This window comes from Coregonus clupeaformis, chromosome 32 (assembly GCF_020615455.1).
Source record: "Coregonus clupeaformis isolate EN_2021a chromosome 32, ASM2061545v1, whole genome shotgun sequence".
In the NCBI taxonomy this organism is placed as follows: Eukaryota; Metazoa; Chordata; class Actinopteri; order Salmoniformes; family Salmonidae; genus Coregonus; species Coregonus clupeaformis.
Window position 1 is genome coordinate 5,692,915 of NC_059223.1, and position 27,007 is coordinate 5,719,921.

Here is a 27,007-nt window from a genome sequence, read left to right on the forward strand (position 1 = left end):
CTGGGATTATGCTGTTGATGTGAGCCATGACCAGTCTTTCAAAGCACTTCATGGCTACAGACGTCAGTGCCACGGGTCGGTAGTCATTTAGGCAGGTTATCTTAGAGTTCTTGGGCACGGGGACTATGGTGGTCTGCTTGAAACATGTTGGTATTACAGACTCAGTCAGGGACATGTTGAAAATGTCAGTGAAGACACTTGCCAGTTGGTCAGCACATGCTCGGAGTACACGTCCTGGTAATCCGTCTGGCCCTGCGGCCTTGTGAATGTTGACCTGCTTAAAAGTCTTACTCACATCGGCTACGGAGAGCGTGATCACATAGTCGTCCGGAACAGCTGGTGCTCTCATGCATGCTTCAGTGTTGCTTGCCTCAAGCGAGCATAGAAGTGGTTTAGCTCGTCTGGTAGGCTTGTGTCACTGGGCAGCTCGTGGCTGTGCTTCCCTTTGTAGTCTGTAATAGTTTTCAAGCCCTGCCACATCCGACGAGCGTCAGAGCCAGTGTAGTATGATTCAATCTTAGACCTGTATTGACTCTTTGCCTGTTTGATGGTTCGTCGGAGGTCATAGCGGGATTTCTTATAAGCGTCCGGGTTAGAGTCCCGTTCCTTGAAAGCGGCAGCTCTACCCTTTAGCTCAGTGCGGATGTTTCCTGTAATCCATGGCTTCTGGTTGGGGTATGTACGTACGGTCACTGTGGGGGACGACATCATCGATGCACTTATTGATGAAGCCAGTGACTGATGTGGTGTACTCCTCAATGCTGTCTGAAGAATCCCGGAACATGTTCCAGTCTGTGCTAGCAAAACAGTCCTGTAGCTTAGCATCTGCGTCATCTGACCACTTTTTTATTAGCCGAATCACTGGTGCTTCCTGCTTCAGTTTTTGCTTATAAGCAGGAATCAGGAGGATAGAGTTATGGTCAGATTTGCCAAATGGAGGGCGAGGGAGAGCTTTGTATGCGTCTCTGTGTGTGGAGTAAAGGTGGTCTAGAGTTTTTTTCCCCTCTGGTTGCACATTTAACATGCTGGTAGAAATTAGGTAGAACGGATTTAAGTTTCCCTGCATTAAAGTCCCCTGCTACTAGGAGCGCTGCATCTGGATGAGCGTTTTTCCTGTTGATTAATGGCCTTGTACAACTCATTCAGTGCAATCTTAATGCCAGCATTGGTTTGTGGTGGTAAATAGACAGCTATGAAAATATAGATGAAAACTCTCTTGGTAAATAGTGTGGTCTACAGCTTATCATAAGATACTCTACCTCAGGCGAGCAAAACCTTGAGACTTCCTTAGTATTTGATTTTGTGCACCAGCTGTTGTTTACAAATATACAGAGACCGCCACCCCTCGTCTTACCCGAGTCTGCCGTTCTGTCCTGCCGATGTAGCGTATAGCCTGCTAGCTGAATGATATCATTGTCGTCGTTCAGCCACGACTCCGTGAAACATAAGATATTACAGTTTTTAATGTCCCGTTGGTAGGATAACCGTAATCTTAAATCGTCCATTTTATTCTCCAAAGCTTGAACGTTGGCTAATAGGATTGATGGGAGAGGCAGTTTACTCGTTCGCCGTCGTATCCTTACAAGGCACCCGGATCTGCGCCCACGATATCTCCGTCTCTTCCTCACGCGAATGAAGGGGATCTGGGACTTGTCGGGAGTCTGTAGAATATCCTTCGCGTAAACGCCTCGTTGAAGAAAAAGTGTTCGTCCAACGCGAGGTGAGTAATCGCTGTCCTGATATCCAGAAGCTCTCTTTGGTTATAAGAGACGATGGCAGAAACATTATGTACAAAATAAATTACAAATAACGCGGAAAAACACACATAATAGTACAATTGGTTAGAGGGCTGTAAAACGGCAGCCATCTTCTTCCGGCGCTGTTCATAGCGAGCCATATTGATTTCCCTGATGACAGCAAAGCATTTAGGTTTTGGGCACAGTCATTGTTTCCCTTGTAATGCGAGAGGGTCATTTTAAGGATAGCATGCCTTTTAAGGTGAACATATTACCAACTACATTGTTTTCTTCAAATCCTCTGTGGTTTTTAGCGTGATGTGGAGATTCTGAATTGTTCTGGGATGGGTGCCCTTCGTGATGTGTGTTGACATTATCTAAGCTGGTCAGACCGAAGACAATTCATTCCAAATCTGTGTGGTACTACAGTACTACTGGTACCACTACCACCATCTGAGGGGGAGAATTATGAAACCAGCATTAGAAGGCCAGGCGTGTTTACCTTTCATGATGGTTCAGAGCTGCTCTCCATAAGGCTATATATCAGTCTCATTGAGTCCAGGTCAGACAGAGTCAGAGACAGTGGCCATTGTGTTCTCTGTCACACTACTTACGATCTGTAGCACATCAGTGGAGACCATCTGCATGCAGCACATAGCAGTGGCCAGGGCACAGACGATGGTGGAGATGACATTCAGGGCACACACACTAAACAGGAGCTCCTACAGGACCCAGGCAGAGGGAGAGAGGGAAGAGGGAGAGGGAGAGAGAAGGGAGAGGGAGTCACATTTGAGCCACAGTGAGGAAAGATTAGCAAATATTACAGCATGAGAACACAAGAGAGGAGAGCAATATAGAGGGAACAAATTAATGAGAGACGGACTGAAGGTGACACAGACAAGGGTGATGTCATTACCAAGGCGTCACAGCACAGCGGGGACTAGCTAGCAGGGGAGCAATGCAGAGGAAGGATACAGTACATCATAACAGCAGCAAATCGCCCCTTAAATCTGAGAATGATCCAACCAAGAACACAGTCACCCTCATAGCTCAGCACTGTATTTCCTGCAGCGCCATCCTCTTCCACTCATTAAACCATGTGGGAATGAAGCAATATGAATCCCTGCCGGCCCTGACACTTCAGGTCATAAAAGCCTGTTTACAGACAGCTAGCTAACTGCAGCCCAGACTGGCTGCTTTGAACCCCCTGTCAGCTGCATTGCTTACAACCACAGGAACAGTCTTGAAAGAAATGAAACACCCACACTGGCCAGTAAAAAAATTGTGTGAGTTTGACATTTGCCCAAGCTCTCTTTTTATTTTGACATGTGTTCACCATTGGGAGGCAACCAATGTTGAAAGTTGTTGAGGTTATGCAATGGATTCCCATTGATATGACAGGTGAAATCTCTGATAACCTTGGTATTGTTGTGACCAGAGAGCTCGAGACTCACACAGACTTTCACAGATACAGCCTACATTTGGCAGGTGAGGTCCCGAGTCTATGAAACAGATCCTTTCTCAGTCAGTTCCTTTGAGAAACACATTGTGTGATGAGCAGGCAGCTTAAAGCTAACGCCTGCCTCTCTGGAGACCGACAGGAGATGGGAATGAGGAGGGGCCTTACAGAAACACTGTGAAATCGGACATCTCATCACCACCATGGACCATGGTAACCAACCAAGACCATGAACAGTGGTTTAAGGCCCAGAGTTTTTCTGTTCAGGTTGCATGGTCAAGAAAAACTCCTGTCCCGAAAACAATCTCCTATAAGGTTGGTATGTGGAGTACTTCAACACAGCTTTACAATAACAGCTCCATTGTAAACGAGCATGGATCAACATGGAACCATCTCTCTTCCTAGTCTCTGTAGGTAAGGTGATAATAGACCCCTGAAGAGGCGTCTGTGTTCCAAGGTTATGCACTGACAAAAACTAATTTATTGAATTCTCAGCAATAATTAATATGCATACTAGTGAAATTGAACCCCATGCAACCTGAAAATAGGCTCTTGATTTCACCACATGTTGCTTTTCTTTGTTACTTGGCTAGACATAAAGGTGAAATAATAAGCCGGTAAGTGTCCTCACCCATACAGTTCTGTTCTTTTTCTAATAGCTATCTTCTGGCATTCTGATCATGTGGATACTGAATAGGGAGAAATGCACAGCCTGAGCTAAGCACAGTGAGGACCACAAATTACCATGGTATTTGACTCTCATACTAAATACTGTGCTTACATTTTCAAACAGACAATAGAGGGCTATTATGGGTGAACAATGTTTGTTTGGAACACAGTATTATTTTCATAGGGATATTCACTGCACATAGAAGTACCACAGTATGGCATAGTGTCAGAGTAGCTGTGGAGAGATATTTGACAAGGAGAGTAGACAGACCTATAGGTCAAACAAGAGGCAGATCTGTCACTTCTGGCCTTCAACAATGTTCTATCACTTCCCTGTCTGGCCTAATATGATCAAACCTTAACATGCAAACAGGATAATGTTATTAGTTCTGACTCAGTCACTTTATTTGACACATGGGAACAAAGTGCTAGCTTGGCAGAGACACTCCTGTGTACTTAGAGAGATTAATAATACATGTAGATTGGTACTTGAGTATAAACATGCATAGTAATGGATTTACTCTTTTCAAAAAGGAGACATTTAGTTTATTTTCCTTTGCATTATATCTTGTTTGAGGTGTTGACAGAGCTGATTTCTCCTCATCTTTTTGGGATACGTTCCTATTCCATGCCTTGTTAGTCACACAAACCCAATCCAGATACTGGGAGTATCAGGAGACACATGTCCTCATTCAGTGTACTGTAGCCTATTTTATTATTTAGTTATTTTTGCAGTGTTGCATCACCTTGTGCATCAAATCTACCAAACAAACCGGCATCAATGGTAAGTTCAATGGCTCACTCCGGGGGAAAGGAATAGACAGAGGAGGACGCAAAATGAATGATTCTTGAGCTTCACTTACAATTTCAAGGAGAGAGAGAAAAATAGACTGATATTCCAGAGATCTAGGCATTGAATATGTACTGTACATGTCATTGTTCAGTCGCATCAAAAGCATAATGTGAAATAAAAAGTATAGATTGGAATTCAAGTTTTGAAAATCCCAATGTTATGTTTTGTGGAGTTTCTGGTATAATGTTATTGCTGTTTTGTTGCTGTGCGAAATCATGCTGTTGCTTTGTGAAGGAAGATTAGTATGCATAGCATATACACTACCAGTCAAAAGTTTGGACACACCTACTCATTCAAGGGTTTTTCTTTATACATTGTAGAATAATAGTGAAGACATTAAAACTATCAAGGCAAAGGGTGGCTTTTTGAAGAATCTTAAATATGAAATATATTTTGTTTTATTTAACACTTTTTTGGTTACGACATGATTCCATATGTGTTATTTCATAGTTTTGATGTCTTCACTATTATTCTACAATGTAGAAAATAGTAAAAATAAAGAAAATCCCTTGAATGAGTAGGTGTGTCCAAACTTTTGACTGGTACTGTACATTTACACTAAATCGTACATTCATAAAGCGAATACTAAAAATACCCTTCATGAGTCATGGGCTATATTGAACATAATGACTTGTAAGTGTTTCTAAGTGCTACATACATGTATTCCCTGTGAAAGAAATGAACACAAGCATGTTGTCCATGGCAACACACTATAAGTCACATCTTTATAAACTAAAAATACAACTACATATTATTGTTCCATTTTCATGGGTTTTGGGCGATCCTAAAACACAGACCGCCCATTTGTGTAGTAGCTGTGTTGTATACATCTGCCTTGCAGATGTGAGAAGAAATATTACGTGTGTGTGTTTTCCCTGGCGACTAACAATTGCATATTGACATGGTAAATCATGTCAGGGTAGCAACTGTAATAATACCTTGAAGGAAGCTGTTAATAGGCTGTTCATACAGAGTTTAACCTCCCTGAACACAACAGCCCTGCCTGCCTACCTGGAGCCAGGCTGGGGTCAGGAGCTCCATTGCCAAGGTTACACACCCCGCCTTCACTCAGGAATCCACAAATTAACTGAATCCTCGCTCCACACTCATTACTCATGGCTTTAGGCAATGACAGGAGAAAATTCAGGAAGAGGAACATGTTATTTGAAGCACTGTGAATGAAACCAATCCTTTGTGGTATAAGTATTAAAATATATATGGGGAAATGAACCTATTCTCTTTTTTACAGAAAAAAACAGGTTCTGTTTTTTACAGGTTCTGGTTTGAAATGGGTAGTTAACTGTGAACTACATTGATACGTCAAAGTGGTGACATACATGCAATGCATCTAACTGGCTAGGCTGTGTATTGGAGGGAAGTTTCTAGGCAGACAGCAGCAGTTTTACTTATCACCATTCATATCTAGACAGAGGATAATGGAGAGCTGTGATGGCCATTGCCTTATGTGACATCTGACATAACTCACCCTATCTGACTTCCTTAGCACGTAATACAGTTTTATAGCATCCATTCGGACATATTTTTAATGGGCTATGATCATGATGACTAACAGGGTTTGATCTTTCCTCTTTCATACCCATGCTTCATTTTAAAGGGACTTTTATTTAGTTATCAATGTTTAATAATCAATCAGTGGCATGAAATGAAAGCATGTGAACACTGTAATCCAATTAAGATGTAGCTGCATATAGATCACCATGCCGACAGAAGGCTTTTCAGTTCATATAATCTCCAGAGATCATGAACTGAGCGAACTAGCAAAGCCAAGCCGACAGACCATGCAATTAATGACTAAGAGCTATGTGTGGAGCAGGAGACAAATGAGGATGTCATTCTCAGTTTCCTATTCTTTTATGAGCCTATACGTTTCAACTTGTGTTTTACATTGTCTGTGCATCAGCTAAGCTCCCATTACTTGTTATTCATTACACAGAGGAAGTACAGAGTAGGATAATATTTCAGCTTGAAGAGGATCAAGTTATATGAACAACATAACATAATAGGAATCATTTCCTTAGAACGAGGCTATAGAGTACACATCAAAGAAGAAATGGTGTAACATACACATACCTGTCTATTCACACACATGCACACGCACACACACACTCTCACACTTCCACCCACCTTGAGGTGTTGGCGTATGGTATTGCAGTCGCTCAGTGGATTCAGTTTGAGCGTCTCTCCCAGGTTGTTGCAGCTGGAGCTCTGGTGCTGCAGCTCACAGCACACACACACACCGTCACTGTCAAACTTTATCTGGGGACAGAAAGGACATGGGGTAAGTAAAGGGGCTTTGGATACCAATGAGACCTCACTGTACTCTTTCCCACACTTGATAATGTTACAACACACCCTAGCCCTGTGTCTTCTCTTCCTCCCCTTGCATAAAGCAGAATCTTAAGGCTTCTCTATGATGGAGATCAGACTTGCACCTCTGTCTCTGCCCGCTCTGATACTTTCCCTGCCAGAATACACTCTTAGAAAAAAAAGATGCTATCTTGAACCTAAAATGGTTCTTCGGCTGTGAATAATCCTTTTGGGTTCCATGTAGGACCCTTTCCACAGAGGGTTCTACATGGAACCCAAACGGGTTCTACATGGAACCATAAAGAGTTCTCCCTGGAACCAAAAAGGGTTCTCTTATGGGGACAGCCGAAGAACCCTTTTTCTAAGAGTGTAGGTCTCTAACATGACAACAGCGGGATCTACAGTGCAGGAGGATTACATAACACAGTGAGTTGTAAGGCAGAGTTAACAGGGGTAGGATCTTAAGGTGCTGCTACAACTACTAACTATGTGACCCAGATTGTAAGGAGGTGGGACATGAACCTACCCATCACAGGTTAATTGCATGGGGGAGTGAAGTCCATTAATATTTCAGTCATAGTGGGGAATGTATGGTCTCCAAGGAGTCGTGTACAGTAGCAAGGGGAACTGGGGAGAGGCATTTAGTCTCGTATGCTAATCACTCAGTCAGCAGTAGTGGTGTGCTGCTGGTGACAATGACAGATCTCTGGGCCGTTGTTCTAACCTGGCTCTATACTCAACACACTATGAGGAATGCAAGCTCTACAGGGCAAAATGTGACTCTCTCTCTCTCTCTCTCTCTTTCTCTCTCTCTCTCTCTCTCTCTCTCTCTCTCTCTCTCTCTCTCTCTCTCTCTCTCTCTCTCTCTCTCTCTCTCTCTCTCTCTCTCTCTCTCTCTCTCTCTCTCTCTCTCTCTCTCTCTCTCTCTCTCTCTCTCTCTCTCTCTCTCTCTCTCTCTCTCTCGCTCTCTCTCATACTGTGGAGATCCTTGGAGGAAGTAGGCTCATGTGTGTTGATGCATGATGTGGTGTACATGTTTGCGTGTTCCACATGCCCCAGCAGACTAGACGACACACAGGGGGTCTTGCAGTATGTCAATGCCATATGAATGAACAATTACATTAGAATATCTAAGTCTGCAGAGCAGCACAACCATTGCAGTGGTGTTGTTTTTATTTAATGATACAGTGTATGACAGCCAATTCAGGTGATTTATTGCATACTACAAGTGATAAGGGTTTTGATACAATGTAAGATACCTTAGATAAGGAAGCTCTATATTTCTGCAGATTTCTACGTTTTGAATGTGAAACGGCGCGTGAGTCACTAGACACAACCGGAGTGGTAATCTGTCAGCCTTAGCCACATGAGCACTTCACATAGGACCCATCATGCATTTCACCAGACCATCCAAAACAGGCTTGATGAGACAAGTGGTTTTTCATTAGCCCAGAGAACCACCGCCATCAATGGAGCAAGCCTTTTAGTTCACCAATGGAGCAAGCCTTTCAGTTCACCAATGGAGCAAGCCTTTCAGTTCACCAATGGAGCAAGCCTTTCAGTTCACATACAAAAAGAGAACACATCCTGCTCTGCTCTGGTTCCTGCTTTCAATTCCAGAAGCAGTGAAAAATCTATTTCTACTCAGACAAAAACTGCATAAAAGTGGTTGATCCTTTCCAAAAACATGGGATAACCTCTGAACTAGTTATGCCTTCTGAACACATTATGCACCTAAGCCCAAAGCATGCCCAGGGAATGCTACCGTTTGTCCTCGGCATACTCTGGGACTCTATCAGGTAGGCCAGCAGTCCTGATGGTGATTTTAGTGTACATCATGTGCAGGGCACTAGTGATACCTGTCACCTCCTCCCTCTTCCCTCCTCCCTCAGCCCTCCATCACATACAGACTCAGAAATATCCTAAATGATGCAATTCATTTTGCAGCAATCACAATACATACCGGTTAAATCACATATTTAAAAACAATATAATCAGAATAGCAAAGGATATTTACAAGGAGGTTGGCAGGATAGACAGGCTCCCTGAGAAATAAGTCTGGTTCTCCTCCGCTCTGCAGATCATTCCTCTTCACAGAACCTCCCTTCTACGGGCCCAAACACGTTACATCACAACTCGTGTCACCCGTCCCTAGTGTTGATGACGGGCGTAAAACATCTTGATAAATGTCTTGAGATGTAATGCCATGCCAAGCTCCATTAGGTAGCGTCAAACAGTGGCTTTAATGTCAACTTCCTGGAAGTGATTCAAAGAGAGGGCTTAGGCAGTGTGTCACAGGGAGGGGAGTGGTGCCATGCTAAAACGTTTATTTGTCACATGCGCCGAATACAACAGGTGTAGACCTTACCGTGAAATGCTTACTTACAAGCCCATAACCAACTGATAGCACACTCTCTGTGTGACCAGGTCCAGTAAACTATTACGTCACTCCGGCAAGAATACAATTTACAAAGCTAGGTTTCAAGTTGAGTCAACAGCTCAATAGGACATTTATGGATTTCTAATGTATACATTATTTTGATTTATTCACTATGCATTTCAAATGCAACATTGGTTGTTCATGGTGATGAAATACTCCAGTCGGTTGGACTATACAGGTGAATTACAGCTAACTGGAGAAAGGTCACCTCAGGAGCCTGGAGGGAATAATAGATAATCCTTACTTGGAATGGAAATGAATTCAATAAAGCCTAGCGGTGTTTATGTCTCCACTGCAAAGCCTGCAAACAATGTCAGAGTGTTTAATTGATTAGACCAACTAAATTAGAATTCCCATGTGATTAATGTGGCTAGAATAGCGGATCCTCAGTGTAATTATCAACAGCAGTCATGTGAGGAGAACCATCCTCAGTTTAACTATTATGATGATCCGTTTTCCTCTTATGCTTTCTGCTTGACAGATTTGTGTTATTTCCAATGTTCTAAAATTATAAGAATAAAACATTCGTTTTTTGCAAAGAGATGGTTTGACTCAATATAACTAGAGCCTAGTTGTCTTTGCCTCCCCTGCTTCTAGGTCTGTCTGTGCTTCTAGGTCTGTCTGTGCTTCTAGGTCTGTCTGTGCTACATGGTCTGTCTGTGCTACTGGGTCTGTCTGTCCTACTGGGTCTGTCTGTGCTACTGGGTCTGTCTGTGCTTCTAGGTCTGTCTGTGCTACTGGGTCTGTCTGTGCTACTGGGTCTGTCTGTGCTTCTAGGTCTGTCTGTGCTTCTAGGTCTGTCTGTGCTACTGGGTCTGTCTGTGCTTCTAGGTCTGTCTGTGCTACTAGGTCTGTCTGTGCTTCTAGGTCTGTCTGTGCTTCAAGGCCTGTCTGTGCTACTGGGTCTGTCTGTGCTTCTAGGTCTTTTCTACTGTGTCTGTCTGTGATTCTAGGTCTGTCTGTGCTTCTAGGTCTGTCTGTGCTACTATGTCTGTCTGTGCTACTATGTCTGTCTGTGCTACTGGGTCTGTCTGTGCTACTGGGTCTGTCTGTGCTTCTAGGTCGGTCTGTGCTTCTAGGTCTGTCTGTGCTATTGGGTCTGTCTGTGCTATTGGGTCTGTCTGTGCTTCTAGGTATGTCTGTGCTTCTAGGTATGTCTGTGCTATTGGTCTGCCTGTGCTATTGGGTCTGTCTGTTCTACTAGGTCTGTCTGTTCTACTAGGTCTGTCTGTGCTTCTAGGTCTGTCTGTGCTACTGGGTCTGTCTGTGCTACTGGGTCTGTCTGTGCTACTGGGTATGTCTGTGCTTCTAGGTCTGTCTGTGCTTCTAGGTCTGTCTGTGCTTCAAGTCTGTCTGTGCTACTGGGTCTGTCTGTGCTACTGGGTCTGTCTGTGCTACTGGGTCTGTCTGTGCTTCTAGGTCTGTCTGTGCTTCTAGGTCTGTCTGTGCTACTGGGTCTGTCTGTGCTTCTAGGTCTTTTCTACTGTGTCTGTCTGTGATTCTAGGTCTGTCTGTGCTTCTAGGTCTGTCTGTGCTACTATGTCTGTCTGTGCTACTGGGTCTGTCTGTGCTTCTAGGTCTGTCTGTGCTTCTAGGTATGTCTGTGCTACTGGGTCTGTCTGTGCTATTGGGTCTGTCTGTGCTATTGGGTCTGTCTGTGCTTCTAGGTATGTCTGTGCTTCTAGGTATAATAATAATAATAATATGCCATTTAGCAGACGCTTTTATCCAAAGCGACTTACAGTCATGCGTGCATACATTTTTGTGTATGGGTGGTCCCGGGGATCGAACCCACTACCTTGGCGTTACAAGCGCCGTGCTCTACCAGCTGAGCTACAGAGGACCACGTGCTAAAACGTTTGTCTGTGCTATTGGTCTGTCTGTGCTATTGGGTCTGTCTGTTCTACTAGGTCTGTCTGTGCTTCTAGGTCTGTCTGTGCTTCAAGTCTGTCTGTGCTACTGGGTCTGTCTGTGCTACTGGGTCTGTCTGTGCTACTGGGTATGTCTGTGCTTCTAGGTCTGTCTGTGCTTCTAGGTCTGTCTGTGCTTCTAGGTATGTATGTGCTACTAGGTCTGTCTGTGCTACTGGGTCTGTCTGTGCTACTGGGTCTGTCTGTGCTTCTAGGTCTGTCTGTGCTACTGGGTCTGTCTGTGCTATTGGGTCTGTCTGTGCTATTGGGTCTGTCTGTGCTTCTAGGTATGTCTGTGCTTCTAGGTATGTCTGTGCTATTGGGTCTGTCTGTGCTATTGGGTCTGTCTGTTCTACTAGGTCTGTCTGTTCTACTAGGTCTGTCTGTGCTTCTAGGTATGTCTGTGCTACTGGGTCTGTCTGTGCTATTGGGTCTGTCTGTGCTACTGGGTCTGTCTGTACTACTGGGTCTGTCTGTGCTTCTAGGTATGTCTGTGCTTCTAGTCTGTCTGTGCTTCTAGGTCTGTCTGTGCTACTGGGTCTGTCTGTGCTACTGGGTCTGTCTGTGCTACTGGGTCTGTCTGTGCTACTGGGTCTGTCTGTGCTTCTAGGTCTGTCTGTGCTACTGGGTCTGTCTGTGCTACTGGATCTGTCTGTGCTACTGGGTCTGTCTGTGCTACTGGGTCTGTCTGTGCTTGGTGCTGGGGCAGACTGAAGCCGGGAGAGAGATGGTACATCGGGCCGTATTCTGGATAAGGGAATGCAGGATGTCCTGTGGAGCCGCCGCTGACTGCAGTGCTGATACAACCCCACACAACAGCGGTCACAGAAAAGAATAGGCAGGCTAGGGGCTTGAGCTGTTGTTCTGCTATAAATAACCCCTTCATGGCCATCCATTCAGCACACACAATACACAGTATACAAGCACACTGCGCTATTCAGAGCTGGAGCCATGTAGAGAAGTACGGTATTCAAATATTTGCTTCCATTTTTTATCTCCTAAAAGCTATTTTTTTTTTTTATAGCTTATTAAATACTAATTAAATGTTCAGTCTTTTCTTTTACAGAGAAAGCCCTTTTAGAGGACTTTGAGAACTGTGATTTTCTATACCCCTAACATCATAGTTGATCTCGGAACTTTAGTCTTGTCATGATACTGTAGATTCATGTAATCTATGCAAATATGACGCACGCAACTCCTTCCCCAGACTGATCCTAACACATACGTTCTGCCACGCCATCTGAAATCGGGCAGCTCTGTGAATTTGACACAGGAACAGAAATGAAACCTGCCGCAGACAGCAGACAAATTGAAAGCGCTCTCTTTCCCCAGACGGCGGATGATTATGTTTTTCTTAATAATTAAAGTATGCGCTCCAGTGGGTAATCAGACAGACAGACGGCACTGAGCCCTAATATTAAGAAGGACGTGGAGTGGCTGACGTTAATATTTATTTTTACTGTGAGCTGGGCGGGTGGGGTGGTGCTCTGCAGACTGATTAAACTGGTGTATGAGACTGACAGATCCCAGACAGGCTAGGGCCTTTCAGCATCAGGTGCCACACTTCTCCCTATAGACCTCCTTCATATGAACAGGGGCCCCACCACATCCACCGGCCCCTGTTAAGATGGAAGAGATAGAGCACCAGTATTGGCCCCTGTAGATGGGAGAGATAGGGCACATGCAGGGGGGACAGAGGGGGTAGAGGGGCAGGGCACTGGTCTCTCACCAGCTGACAGTCCTCCAGAGAGTTGACCAACTGGGCGTTCTGGCAGGACAGGATGGAACCAGCCAGGTTGAGCATCACACACACCGCCGACAGCAGCATGAAGAAGGTGATCTGTGGAGAGACAGAATAGAGATGATGAGATTTATAGAGCAACAGTAGACCAACACAATACAGCCATAACATCATGTCCTCTAGTAAATGTACAGGCATTCACTAGTTGATATAATTTTCATTTTTTCTTGTGGTAGGCAGTAATGTGTTTGTTATGCATGATTACAGTGAGAGTGAAGGCTTCACCAATCAATATTGACTGATTGACTGATTACATTGAGTCATCAGGGGCAGGAAAAGGCAGCAGATGATCACAGAAATCAATAACCCTTTTTCTCAAACTAATTAAATCCATCTAAGATAAACTTAATCTAACCCATGGCTAACCCATCTACTCAGAGGTTAAGAGAACAAACACACAGACATATTGACATTTGACAGACCAACTCTTTACATTGCTACTAGTAACATTGTCCCTTATAGTTACAGGACTGTCCTTGACCCTTATATATTTTCTCCCAATGCCGTTCCTATCTAGTGCCACCTGAAGACCTAAAGCCCTGATGACGGATGGTCAGGCAGAGGCACCAATCTGCTCCTAATTCCTCAGCCCAACTCCAATCAACACTACTGCTTCCCTACAGCCTGATAGATCTCTTCTGTGGCAATCTTCCCCCTCTCTGCACTGTCACCAGAGTAGCTACCTCCATGTTCCCCCTCTCTGCACTGTCACCAGAGTAGCTACCTCCATGTTCCCCCTCTCTGCACTGTCACCAGAGTAGCTACCTCCATGTTCCCCCTCTAGTCCCCCATTAAAAACAAACAATTATTTCATAGCTGACAGTCCCAGGAAATCCATCCTGTGAGGAGAAATAGAGTGAACATTTGGGCTCCTTTAAATCACAGTTCAAGTGTAATAGAATGGGTTTAAAGCTTTCAGAGGCCTCCACCAGTAGATTACAAGGCAGAGCCGGGTCCTGTATATCAGGCCTTCGTCCACACATAGCCTGTTTGATTTATAGCCCTGGTCCTGGTGCTGGTGCTGGGGCTGGGGCTGATGGAACATTAACCCAGACGGGAGGGCCAGGAGGGAGGGGAGGGACACAGGGGACGCCAGCCCAGCCTGGGGGTGGGAGGGAGGACAAGACACATTTACTGAGAAAGACAAAACAGACACACGTACAGATGGAGAGGAGGAGAGGGAGCGAGGGAACGAAGGAGGGACAGAGGGAGAGATGGGGTAAACAGATGGAGCGATACGTTTAAGTGCTTTTCACCATGACAGAAAATTGAAGGATTGAAAGGTTGATCGGTACGGTTCGATGGAGGTAGACCACTATATCAGAGGAGAAACACACTACCCCAGGCATTATTCCCTGGCTGTGTGCCCTTGGAGGAAATGCCAGGGGTACAATAACACACAGGATGACACTGGCATAACACTGACAGTAACTGGTTGTCAGTAGAAATATGACTACATCCAACGAACTCCATGTCTTCTCAATGGGAACCATGGCATAATAGCCAATAAGGGGGTGAGAGAGATGGTGGTTTCAGTTGGACTTTAAGACTCAGGTCTTTAAGACTCAATTCAGCTGCTACAAATCTATTAATTTAAACTAAAACATGAGGAGGGAGGGAGAGAAACAGTTTGAAAGGAAGAGTTAGATCAGAAGATCAGAGAAAGAAAATGTATTGAATATCTGTGTGTCTATGGGGCGGTTTCCCAGACACAGATGAAGCCAAATCCTGGAAAAGCATTTTCAATAGAGAATGTCCATTGAGCTGTTTTTTGGTCCAGGACTAGGCTTAATTTGTGTCCCGGAAACTGCCCCTTTTGTATATGTGTACTCTTACGCACGCGCTTTTCATTTCTCGCTTGAAATGTGCATGAGGGTGTTTAAACACAGATCTAAAAGTGGACCTGTATTTCCATGTTGATATGTTAATTAACCTGGGATTGTCACATCACTGAATGTGTGTGTGTGTGTGTGTGTGTGTGTGTGTGTGTGTGTGTGTGTGTGTGTGTGTGTGTGTGTGTTACTAAACTAAACTGCCATATGGTAAGAAAAGATGTTCACCTTCAGAGAGACAGTGACGGTCAACATCTTCAGAGTGCTACTTCCCATGCTTCAAATGCCTCATCACTGACATTAAAGGAAACAAGCAGCAAACTGAGAACTGACATTTTTATTACTTTGTGTAAAAACATTATTATCGCTTGACTGAGAATAGAACGTGGCTATGACAATGACCATTTTGTAAGGCAGAGATTGAGCAGAGAGATCGTTCCTCCAACATTAGTCCTAAAATGCCTTTTAATGAGAACCTCTGAGTGTTCGCCTCATTGCCAGCTGAGCACAGCCAATCAAATTAACTGCTCTATCTCACAAGGTTTTCTGCTGCTATCTCTGTGGCAATTCACACTTGGGAGAAAATGCCCAATAGTTCGAGGTACATTTCCGTAAAACAATCATATATTTACACAATCATACTAAATATGTTGTTACAATGAGTGTTTACTGTTTAGATTGTGGTGGAACTCACACATTTCCTCTCAATATGAAATCAGACTCACCAAGGATGCTCTGACAAGACTTCACAGGTCAAATCTGAGAGGAGCAAAACCAGCATTCTATTCTATTTGTTTCTATTCATTTATTTTCCATATTTGTTTCCATTATCTTCCTTTTTATTGCTTTCCATTCATTTGATTCAGCACCAATGAGAAGGCAGGCAGGTAAGTGTCTGCAGTAAATCTAATGAATAGCTGAGTTTATCGTCTGTGCCTTATAGCTAACCTGACTGAATGGCTGTCCTTTTAGAGGATGCCATATTTCACCACACATACCTGTCTCCTGGGCTAATGAAAATGTGTGGCTCCACACTGGCTCTGTGTTCTAATTACCATGTGGGATCACATTGCACTGTTTAACAGACACTCATTAATTACCGTCCGCCACCATGCCCCCAGCATGACAAACAGGCTGACTGACAGACTGACAGACACTGCTAGGGCATTCCATCAGAGTTGGGGTCAATTCCATTTTTTATTCAGTAAATTCAGGAAGTACACTGACATTCCAATTCAGTTTACTTCCTGGACCCCAACTCTGCATGCCACTGAGGGACTGAGGAGATTTACACCGTGTGTCACAGTCACCATTTAACACTCGCCAGGACACCAATATATCACCACCATTTTGTTTTCTGATATCAGTGGAAAGGGGATGGAAAGGCCCAGGCATGGACTTTTCCCATCAGGGCGCTAATCATTCATACATACAGTCATTTCCCTCATGTGTAGAATGGTACTGTATGAGGACCCATGTGTAGTATGGTATGACCACCCACAGGGACGTGTGCAGTTGAAATATGACAGGAAGTTTGAGTCAGTCAGACTAGTCACACAGAGGCAGAATGAGGGAACGATGAGAGGACTCCTGAGTGGCGCAGTGGTCTAAGGCACTGCATCGCAGTGCTAACTGTGCCACTAGATCCTGGTTCGAATCCAGGCTCTGTCGCAGCCGGCCGCGACCGGGAGACTCATGGGCGGCGCACAATTGGCCCAGCGTCGTCTAGGGTAGGGGAGGGAATGGCCGGCAGGGATGTAGCTCAGTTGATAGAGCATGGCGTTTGCAACGCCAGGGTTGTGGGTTCGATTCCCACGGGGGGCCAGTATAAAAATAAATAAAAAATTATTCACTAACTGTAAGTCGCTCTGGATAAGAGCGTCTGCTAAATGACTAAAATGTAAATGTAGGACTGTCTGCAAGCTGCAGAGACAAGCAACGGGCTGCAGGTCTAACCAACTTTAACCATGAAACAAGAACTTAATAAAATACATAAAATAATCTGTATAATACTAAATTATTCGTTTTGTACAAAGATGCAGTGTGCCTACACTTCCCTAATGAACTAATAGACAGTTAGTGTGTAGAGGATTGAGGAGAGCAGTCAGACAGTAGAAGTTGGATGTGTTTGAAGAGCTTTTGAAAACTGAAGGGTGCTTAGGTAGAACAGCTTTGACTTCACTGGCTAGGAAATGCATGCCGCTGGTAAAGCTGCATGTAGAATGGTTCTAATTTGAACAAAGATCGTTAATATCTTTCCACTTTACGACTCTCATCTGTCTATGTCACAAACCAAAAAACAAAACCATAATTCTGGTTTATAATCTGTTTATTTGCAGAATAATGAGTCGTATTGGGGCTCTTTGGTCTAGATTGCTGTTGTTGTCATCCCCTGAATGGTGTTGAAAGCCATGCGGCCCCATGCAGCCCCCGTCACCCTATAGCAGTGTCCAGCTCAGTCAAATGTAACATGATAATTGCAGTGTTGATGGAGCATTAGCATTCCATGGGTGACACGTCTGTCTCTGACCCCAGTAACACTGCAGCCCACCAGGCCTGTCTGTCCCTGTCCCCACTGCACTGCAGACCGACAGGCTCATTAACCACAATGGCAGACAGACAGATCCTATGAAGTCCCCAAAAACGAGTGTTGACGCAACAACAACAACTAGCTATGTTGCTAGATTGCCATACACGCACAGGGGCACTGCTGCTACCAGCTATATAATGCAGAACATTACCCTTGAAAGATGCCATCTTGGAAAATGAGAAATATGCATGTGTAGTAGATGCAGTGAGCATACTCTAGTCTACCCAAAGACAGCTGCTTGTGTTCCTCTGTGTGTATGAGCGTAGAGCCAGGCTGTGGGACAGGCAGAGAGGCCCAGTCTAAACAGAGCTCTGCTCCCCTACAGACGGTCGTACAGATGGCCTGGGATGTCCTTCCCCCTGACCCTTGACCTGAGGGGGGGGCACACATTGTAAAAACAATGGCCTCTAACTGGGGGTTAACCTCTAGAATAACAACCTGTTGACATATGCCTGTGCCAGGGCCTGTTAGGGTGGGATGCCTGGGGACTGGGGAGCCTGGGGACTGGAGAGCCTGGGGACTGGAGAGCCTGGGGACTGGGGAGCCTGGGGACTGGGGAGCCTGGGGACTGGGGAGCCTGGGGACTGGGGAGCCTGGGGACTGGGGAGCCTGGGGACTGGAGAGATGAGGTGGGGGTGCTGGGGAGTTTTGTCGGAGCCGAACGGAGCCCTGTTAGACCGCGGTGGAGGTATAGGAGCACAGCTCTCTGAGTCCTCTGCTCTGCAGCACAAATTAGTATTTAGTCTGCAGCACCGCTGCGACAAGACATCATTTATTTTCAATTATCTCAGCTGAGAGAGAGATTGGAGAAATGTTGTTGTGTTTTTCCTCTTTCTCTAACAAGCCTTGTGATTGTGTTTGCTGCCAACACATCCATTCTGTGTGTCTCTGCAGGGCTGCTAAACTCTATCCAGCAGTGCTTTCACCTCTCAGCCAGACACACATTGATTTCCCAACTCGCTCTGTAGATAACTAACTTCACACACTTTATTTTGTTATTTTTACGATTGTCTGTTTAGAGAACAACTTGAAACATAATAGAGTATAGTGGGTTTGTATTACAATAACCACAGAGGGTAAGAAAAGCAACATTCGCAGCATGCACTATAGTCTTTAATCAGGCAAAGAAAACATAGTGTATTTTTCATATTTTCTTTCCACCGTTTCTGCACTATCACCCTTGTTGACTTGATAAATAGTAGAGTCTGAGGGTTATGGGTGGATTTATTGCAGACCGGTTAGCAGGAAGCCCAGGGCGACGGCAGCTGGTTACAATATCACAGGGCAGAACAGGGAGGGAGTAACCCTTTCCGTCCTGCCTCCCCTCCCAGCCCCCCACCTCCTAGCCCTCCCCTGGCTGTAAGATATGCATGCTCACAGCCGTATTGAGTTACCCCGGGTGGCCGTGCACCACAGCGCATGTTTGTACTCCATCACCATGAATATGATCAGAGCCTGCCGTGGGTTCAGGCGTAAGTCGGTCCATCTCATCCAAACAAACCCTGAAGGTGTTGTTACAAACCCTCAACAGGCAGGCAGGGAGGCTAAGCAGGGAGAACTGACTGACTGGGAGTCAATCTGAACTAGGCATAATGGATTCCACAGACCCTCATCCCTCAGGGGCAAATGTTTAAACCATGTGAATATGAGATCACTTACACGTTCCTTCATTACCTGGAGAGGCTGTGGATCCTGATGAGGGTCCCAGTAACTGAGATGTATCAGAGTCGACTGGGAGTGAAAACACTTTCTCTGTTGTGAAACGGCGACCGCGTCCATCATGTAGGCAGCGTGAATTCAGAGTGACCCGTCTGCCAGTCTGCATATCATTTAGGGCTGATAAGATGCCTCAGGGAGGACAGTATGTGGAGAAATACATCAGCAAAACACCCTCTATAGGATCAGACGTCGCTGAGCTATAATGGCACCAGACAAGGCTGCACATTTCACCCCTCTCATATCTTCCCCTCCCACAGTATCTATCTAACAGTAATACTGTTCCCTGCTACCACACAGTATGCAGGGGTGAACCAGAGGTCACAGCAGAATTGAGGTCAATTGCGGCATTAATCAACACTTCTTCTATCAATCCATATCCACAAATGTCCAATGAATCATAGAATAGAATAGAATGGAACAGAGCTAACTGAGAAGCATTAGAGAGATAATGAAGGTAGGGCCAGAGAGGAGCAGCCGAGGTGATGAGGCCACAGACAGACATACAGCAGTGGAGACAGGGTAGTAGAGTAGTGTGCTATGTTGACTGCCCAGGGTAACTGGTCCATAGGAGGAGCACATCGTCCGAGCCACCCTAAAGATTCATTGATTGAAGTGGAATGAGGGCCACAATACAGCCCAGGGGGGGTCTCCATGTGATTAGCCTCCACTTTTCAACATTTAATCAGTTCCTGACCTTTACCAGCTAAAACAAGGAGGCCCAGCCCAGGCCCCCGCTGAGGAGGACGTAATGAGTTTGGGCTGTAATGGCTCCGTCTCCCTGCAGGTACAAACCTCTGGTGACAGGGGAAAGAGAGAGAGCGTGAGAGAGAGAGACTGCAAGAAACTCAAGAGGAGAGCCAGAAGTCATGTCCTTGCAAGACATAGGGTGTAATCGCAATGCACCAGTAAAAAGGGTTGACTATTTCCAACTGCTGCATCAGTACAGAGAAAGACAGCGAGAGGCCTATTAGTGTTACTAGTCGTGTTGGTGTTCATACCATCTCCTCCAGTCAGAGACATCTCTGCTTCAGTCTGAAGGGCACAGTCAGACGATGTCAGGGAACAGATCAGTTTCCCTCTTTGGAGAGCACCATCACAAAAACACTGGCGGGTAACAATAGCAGGGTAATATTCTATGACGGTCGCTGAGAATTGCTATGGCAGCACGGATCATCACAGTCTCGCCAATAAACCATCAGATAAGGAGTCTAATTCATTTTCTAATTAATATGGATCCACATATCCTGCTCTGGAGGGCTCTAGGGGAGGACATTATTCATCAGCCTTATCTATCTCATAGAGAGAGAGAGAGAGAGAGAGAGAGAGAGAGAGAGAGAGAGAGAGAGAGAGAGAGAGAGAGAGAGAGAGAGAGAGAGAGAGAGAGAGAGAGAGAGAGAGAGAGAGAGAGAGAGAGAGAGAGAGAGAGAGAGAGAGAGAGAGAGAGACTTGGTAATTGACCAGAGAGATGCAGAACTGTTGTGAGGAAGCAGATCACACACTCACAGACACAGATACAGACAGGCACGAATGAGCACACACACACACACACACTCTATCTGAACTAATAGGCACTTGGTCTCATCTGTTGGCCTCATCAAAGCAGACTGGGCACAGACTGGGTACAGCCCGAGCTTATAAAGCATCATGTCCACCAACACTGACACAACGACAACACCACTTACATCAGCCGCTACTGGCTTTTATGGTTTATTCTCCCCAAACATTGGAAATGGCAGTTAAACCGCGGGGGAGTTTGATGGGCTACAGGCCCAGTGGGCTAGGGCTGGGCTGAGAGAGCCAGGCAGGCTGCTCGGGCAGTGATATGATGTCACTTCCTGTGGGCTCAGTCTGCAGCTGCATGCTCTCTGTGGGGGTCAGGGAGAGGTGAAGAGTTCCACAGTGTCAGTTCCAGGCCAATGATCACACAGCCACAAACTAATTACTCACTTCTACTGCCTCCCACCTTCCTTCCCCCCATCTCTCCTGTCTCTGGTACCCTGCTGCTTCACTGGGGGGGACATCAATATTCTGCCTGGCCCATGACGCATCTGTGGGGACATGCTTATCACAATGGAATCAGAGCCTGTCCTGAGCCCATTGACTCTGAATGGGAGGTTTTTAAGGATCTGGGAAGCTTTGTGGTTTTTGAGTGAGAGTGAACTGACATCTGAGGCTATGGTGCGTTAACACACAACTGAGGTACGGAGCGTGTCATTGGCTCAGGCTGGTCACACAGAATAGTGTTACATATCAGATTCTACATAAGCCGCTTCTCTATGGACCTCTATTCCACATTTAACACCAACCGCCAGTAGAATACTTCAGAACATAATCAAGATGAAGTAGATATAATAGATAGGAAAAATTATCCATTACATTAACTGAGATTTCCGAGACAAAAAGAGGAAAGAGACCCAAATGAGAGTATACACTGAGTGTGCAAAACATTAGGAACACCTGTTCTTTCTATAACATAGACTGACCAGGTGAAAGCTATGATCCCTTATTGATGTCACTTGTTAAATCCACTTCAATCAGTGTAAATGAAGGGGAGGAAACAGGTTAAAGAAGGATTTTGAGACATGGATTGTGTATGTGTGCCATTCAGAGGGTGAATGGGCAAGACAAAATATTTAAGTGTCTTTGAACTGGTATGGTAGTAGGTGCCAGGTGCACTGGTTTGAGTGTGTCAAGAACTGCAACGCTGCTGGGTTTTTCACACTCAACAGTTTCCCCTGTGTACCAAGAATGGTCCACTACCCAAAGGACATCCAGCCAACTTGACACAACTGTGGGGAGCATTGGAGTCAACAAGGTCCAGCATCCCTGTGGAAACGCTTTGGACACCTTGTAGAGTCCATGCCCCGACGAATTGAGGCTGTTCTGAGGGCAAAAGGGGGTGCAACTCAATATTAGGAAGGAGTTGCTAATGTTATGTACACTCACTGTACATCTCCCATGGCTACATTTTGATACATCTTCTCTACTTCTCTCTGTAAAGCAATTCATCATTGCCCTTAGCCTTGTGCCTTCAACCTGACGCTCTATTGATCAGGACGGACCACCTCGCTCTCTGTTCCTTTAGCAGATCCTGACAGGCAGTCCTCTGGGGCCCATCTCCATGACGCACAGCTACATCTCCTGCTAAAGTCTACACATCTGGGTCAAGGCAAAAAATAACAGTACTCTGAGGAGGATGCAGAGAGAGAGGTGTGTGTATGTTTGTGTGTGTGCCTGACAGCCAGCCAGGCGGGCAGGGCTATATAAAACCCAGAGAGCCCACAGTGCCCTAATTACTGGAAATGACAGACAGCAGCAGCATCATTAACACCATTCTAATACACTCAATGATTCCCCCTGAAATGCACTGCTCCTCTAGGCTTGTCCAATTGACTTTGTTAGCTTCAATGAATAGAACTGACTGTACTAATGCACAACGTGGGAGAATGCAAATGTATACCCTGGTGGTAAATAGGCGAGCTCTCTCATTATATGGACAATGAAGATAAACAGATAGAGCCTCTGTGGGTTAACAGAAGAGAGTGTGTGAAAGAAGTATGATATATATCTTCTGCCAAGTTGACAGAATACAAATGCCTCACACAGCCAGAAATAGCTGCTCTTGGGAAACTATTCATCTTCTAAATTTCCCACATGATAGATTTACCATTTCCTACTAAACTAAAAGTGTTTAAAAGACCAGAATACGGCGATATACCCACCCCCCACAACCAGTTCTCTCACATATCCATCAAGAATCAAACTGCCACAAGTTGTTGTCAAGTCGCTGTCAAGTTGATCCAACCAGTTGTCTATAAATAAGTATTGTTTTAATAAACACATTTACATGGGAACCCTAAGGGCTTTCTAACACAAAGAAAGAACCCCTCCACGTGTTCCAGAGAGTTGCCATGTGCCAATCAAATGTTTCTCCGCAGAGGTTTCACATGGAGGTTTCATATGGAACCACTGGATCAGCCATTAGTGAAAGTTAAATGGATGTTCTGTAATGAGACCCTTTAAAGGCACCTTGGTTTATTTAAAATGATCTGGGGATAAAATAAATACCTACAAAGCGAGCCACATAGCTGAGCCACGGAGGCAGATTATAGCATGTATAAGTGAAGGGCTTCTCTGTTTCCAACCAGTGTACACAGAGCCTTTGACATAAAGGTAAATGTTTAGGTCTGGGTAATTTATGCACAGGCCTCAGTTCACTCCTCTGACACGGGATACTAGTGAGAAAGCAATCTTTTGGGCATGGAGCTGAGGGTATCTACTGTAGAGTTCAGCTGACAACCAACTCGCTAAACTAAATAGTGATCCGTTTTATGCAGCTTAGCAACGGTAATAGGGATGGATGGTAAGGCAAAGAATTATGTGAAATCAGACCATTAAATAAGAGGGACTAGGAGTTTGTTCCGGACTATGTGACTTGATCAGGAAAAACTCTAGGCCCTAGTCCTGGTCAGGTCACATGGTCAGGAAAATCTCCTGGCCCTAACAATAATTCACAGCCAGAATGAATGTTGAGAAAGGTCAAAGTGAGCATGGCATTAATTTGACTGCATTTGTACAGTAGCAGGCCCAAGAGAAAAAGGGCAACAGCAAAACCTGATTGCTTTGGATGCTCCCAGCTAGTAGTATCCCGTGGGGTGTGTTGTATTGTACTGTCTTACTGCTCAATAGCATTATAAGGTCTATTGATAACACATTCAAGACAACAAGCATGGGCCCGATCATCCTGAGGTCATTGAATGTGATGTCATTCATATCCATATTACAGTACCAAGTGAAAGCCAGGACGGTTCATCATGTGATTGGCATGATGGATTCCACCAGCAGCAGCCACTGTACCCACGTCTGTCTGCTCCTAAGCCTATCTCCAGAGACAAGCCAGCTTTCATTACTTTTTATTGGAGGAGATGTACTGAACAGCTGGGTGAGAGGCTGAAACTGGGGCTCCCTCCCTACAGTAATCGATGCACATAATTTGGTGCCAGTCTAATCAATACAGGTCTTTCTTTAGTTAAGACTCCACTGAGTCCACTCCCAAACCTCCAGTCCTCTATAACCAATAATAGGGAAAGTAGATTCCCTGGGCACCTAACTCCTCACAACATTGTCATCTCAGCTCTGCCATAACAGAGAAGAGTCTGGATCTGGGATTCAAGCAAAAGTTGGCTACTGAAGTTAATTAATTAATTCGAAAACGTTTTTTTCTTTAAGTCCCTTATCGGCAGGCTGATACACTGTTTATTCATCCCTACTTGTCCAGCCAGTGACAGTAAACAACCTACAGCCTACAGTCCAGTCGTGTGAAATGTTGGATATATGCTAACCACTATTACAGCTACAGACGCAGGATCTTCATTTGAGCCAGTTTGCTGCAGCAGGAAAAGAATCCTGCAGCAACAGGAAAATTGAATTATTATGTGGAATATAATTACTGGACATATTTGTAGGGGTTGATCTATTTTTCGTAAGGGAAAATCAAGTCTGCCATTTCAAAGTGGAAATTACAAACTTCAGAAGCCTTTTTAAACCTAAAATAATGTCTCCTGCAACAGGGTGATCAAATTAAGATCCTACATCTGTAGCCTAGCGAACCCCCTGACTGCACCCTGCTAGCATGGTTTGTTCATTCAACTAAACAACATGCGCTAGTGAACTCCGCATGAAATACCTCTCTTTTCCCAAAACACACAATTATGTTGTTGACAAAAACTGTCCCACGGTTTGCTGAAATCAGGACTTTATCTTGAAATGGCACAAATATGAACAGTAAGTGGGAGGATGTTTTGTTGTCGATAATAGGGTTGGGCAAAATTGGGGAGACCTCTTCTACGATATGTTACTCCAAATATCGCCATATCCGATCGAATCATTTTGAGCCGTTAATGACTAGATCATTCCAGACTGTGCTTATTTACGATATTATAGTCACATTCTTATTAAATAATCTTTATGTGGCAAAAAAAATAAGTCTTAATTCATTCATTTAGACATCATTTTCAACAAATTGATGCAGCCTAATTGATAAAACTGCACAGTTTTGATTTGTAAAGTTCAAATAGAGTATAGTCTTGTACATCACAATATATCGTCAATGTTAAACATCAAGATATTCAATTGAATCATATATCAGCCATAGTCAATAACAATAACTGACACGCCATGCTAGTGAAATGTACAACTCCATTATAAGTGGTTTGAATTCATGAGCATCCATATGTCCCACCTACACAAGCTTTAAGTTATCCTTTTTTAAACCCTACTAAAAAGCAAAGCAGTGAAGTCATTCTACCCAAACGCAATTTCAGTCCCTAGCAAGATAACAGTGTGTCCTGAGAGTGAAATGTGTTTTTCCTCTTTATCCGTGAGGATTTCAAAGACAGCTGAGTAGAACATGTTGCTAATCACAAGGGCGATCTAGAGATTGACTCCAGCGTGAATCACTTCCGCAGCTTCCTGAATTTGCCTGCCCTTCACAAAACAAAATGGAGGCTAATCATGAACGACGTGCTGCGCTGCCTTCTGAGTGACCACTTGGCTGTCGACTGTGAACTGTCTTGCCGTGGCGGTGATTAGATGCCTTAAACGGCTGGGCAGCAATCAGAGCTGTCAGCCTCCCCTTCCCACCACTTCCCTCAGCTAGCCTCAGCTATAGCCCCTCTAATCAGTAGCATCCAGGCTAGATTAGTCAGATCAGGTCCTGTCCTGTTAGACCTCCCATCTCCGGGGCTCAGCACCTCCATCCAGACACACCCACACACAGAAGCATGCATGCACACACAGACACGCTCACATGCACACACACATAAAGATAGCGAGAACAGACACATAAAGAGAGAGAGAGAGAATGAGAGAGAGAGAGAGAGAGAGAGAGAGAGAGAGAGAGAGAGAGAGAGAGAGAGAGAGAGAGAGAGAGAGAGAGAGAGAGAGAGAGAGAGAGAGAGAGAGAGAGAGAGAGAGAGGGAGGGAGGGAGGGAGGGAGGGAGGGAGGGAGGGAGGGAGGGAGGGAGGGAGGGAGGGAGGGGAAAAAGAGAGAGAGCAGGTGACTCCACACCAAACAGCAATGCATCATTATCACAGAGCAAGGATTTAGGACTATAGTTAATCCAATGCCTCCTCCATCCAATGTGAAGCAGACAGTTCAACATGTATGGTACTGTACTGTAGGCCTCTCCTGCTAATTGATGGGTTATTCCTAGCTGTGACAAGTGAAGGATGAAACGTTTGAAACGGACAGTGTTTCAAGTAGAAAGAGTTGAGGATCCATAGACCCTGGAGTTTCATTCCACTCTCCAATGAATTGTATGGGTGCTTAAAAGATGAGAGTGCTGCTGAGAATATAGTCGTCTATCCCTCCTGTACTGTGTGGGTGAGAAGACTCCTATTCCATCACATTTTGTATTCTTTGATGATGAATTTTACATAGTTGGGATACAATATTTACTAAAGGAGAATTTCTGAAGAAATCGGTTCTTTACACACAGAGATTGGCTAAAGAGGGAAAATTCCCACATGGCTTTAAACTTGATTAGGAATTGAAAATGTTGAGGGTAGAAATGCAAGTAAATGTGTTTTCTTTTCCCACATCAATCTCCTTGGTTTGGGCTACTGTGTCAATGTATTGATCAACACTTTATTTACTCCTGAAGAAGCTT

General features: G+C 44.8%; 1 protein-coding gene across 2 annotated transcripts in view; it reads right to left on the reverse strand.

Annotated features, from left to right (window-relative positions):
* The window catches only part of LOC121582900 (protein FAM189A1-like), a 53,010-nt gene that overhangs the window by 15,305 nt on the left and 10,698 nt on the right, over positions 1-27,007 (reverse strand). For both annotated transcript variants that reach the window (XM_045209968.1, XM_045209967.1), the window contains exons 2-4: positions 13,125-13,235; positions 6,863-6,994; positions 2,351-2,458 (exon numbers count right to left, since the gene is read on the reverse strand). In XM_045209968.1, the coding sequence (XP_045065903.1) occupies positions 2,351-2,458; positions 6,863-6,994; positions 13,125-13,223 (339 nt within the window). In that variant the 5' untranslated portion in view covers positions 13,224-13,235. The remainder of the gene's footprint in view (positions 1-2,350; positions 2,459-6,862; positions 6,995-13,124; positions 13,236-27,007) is intronic.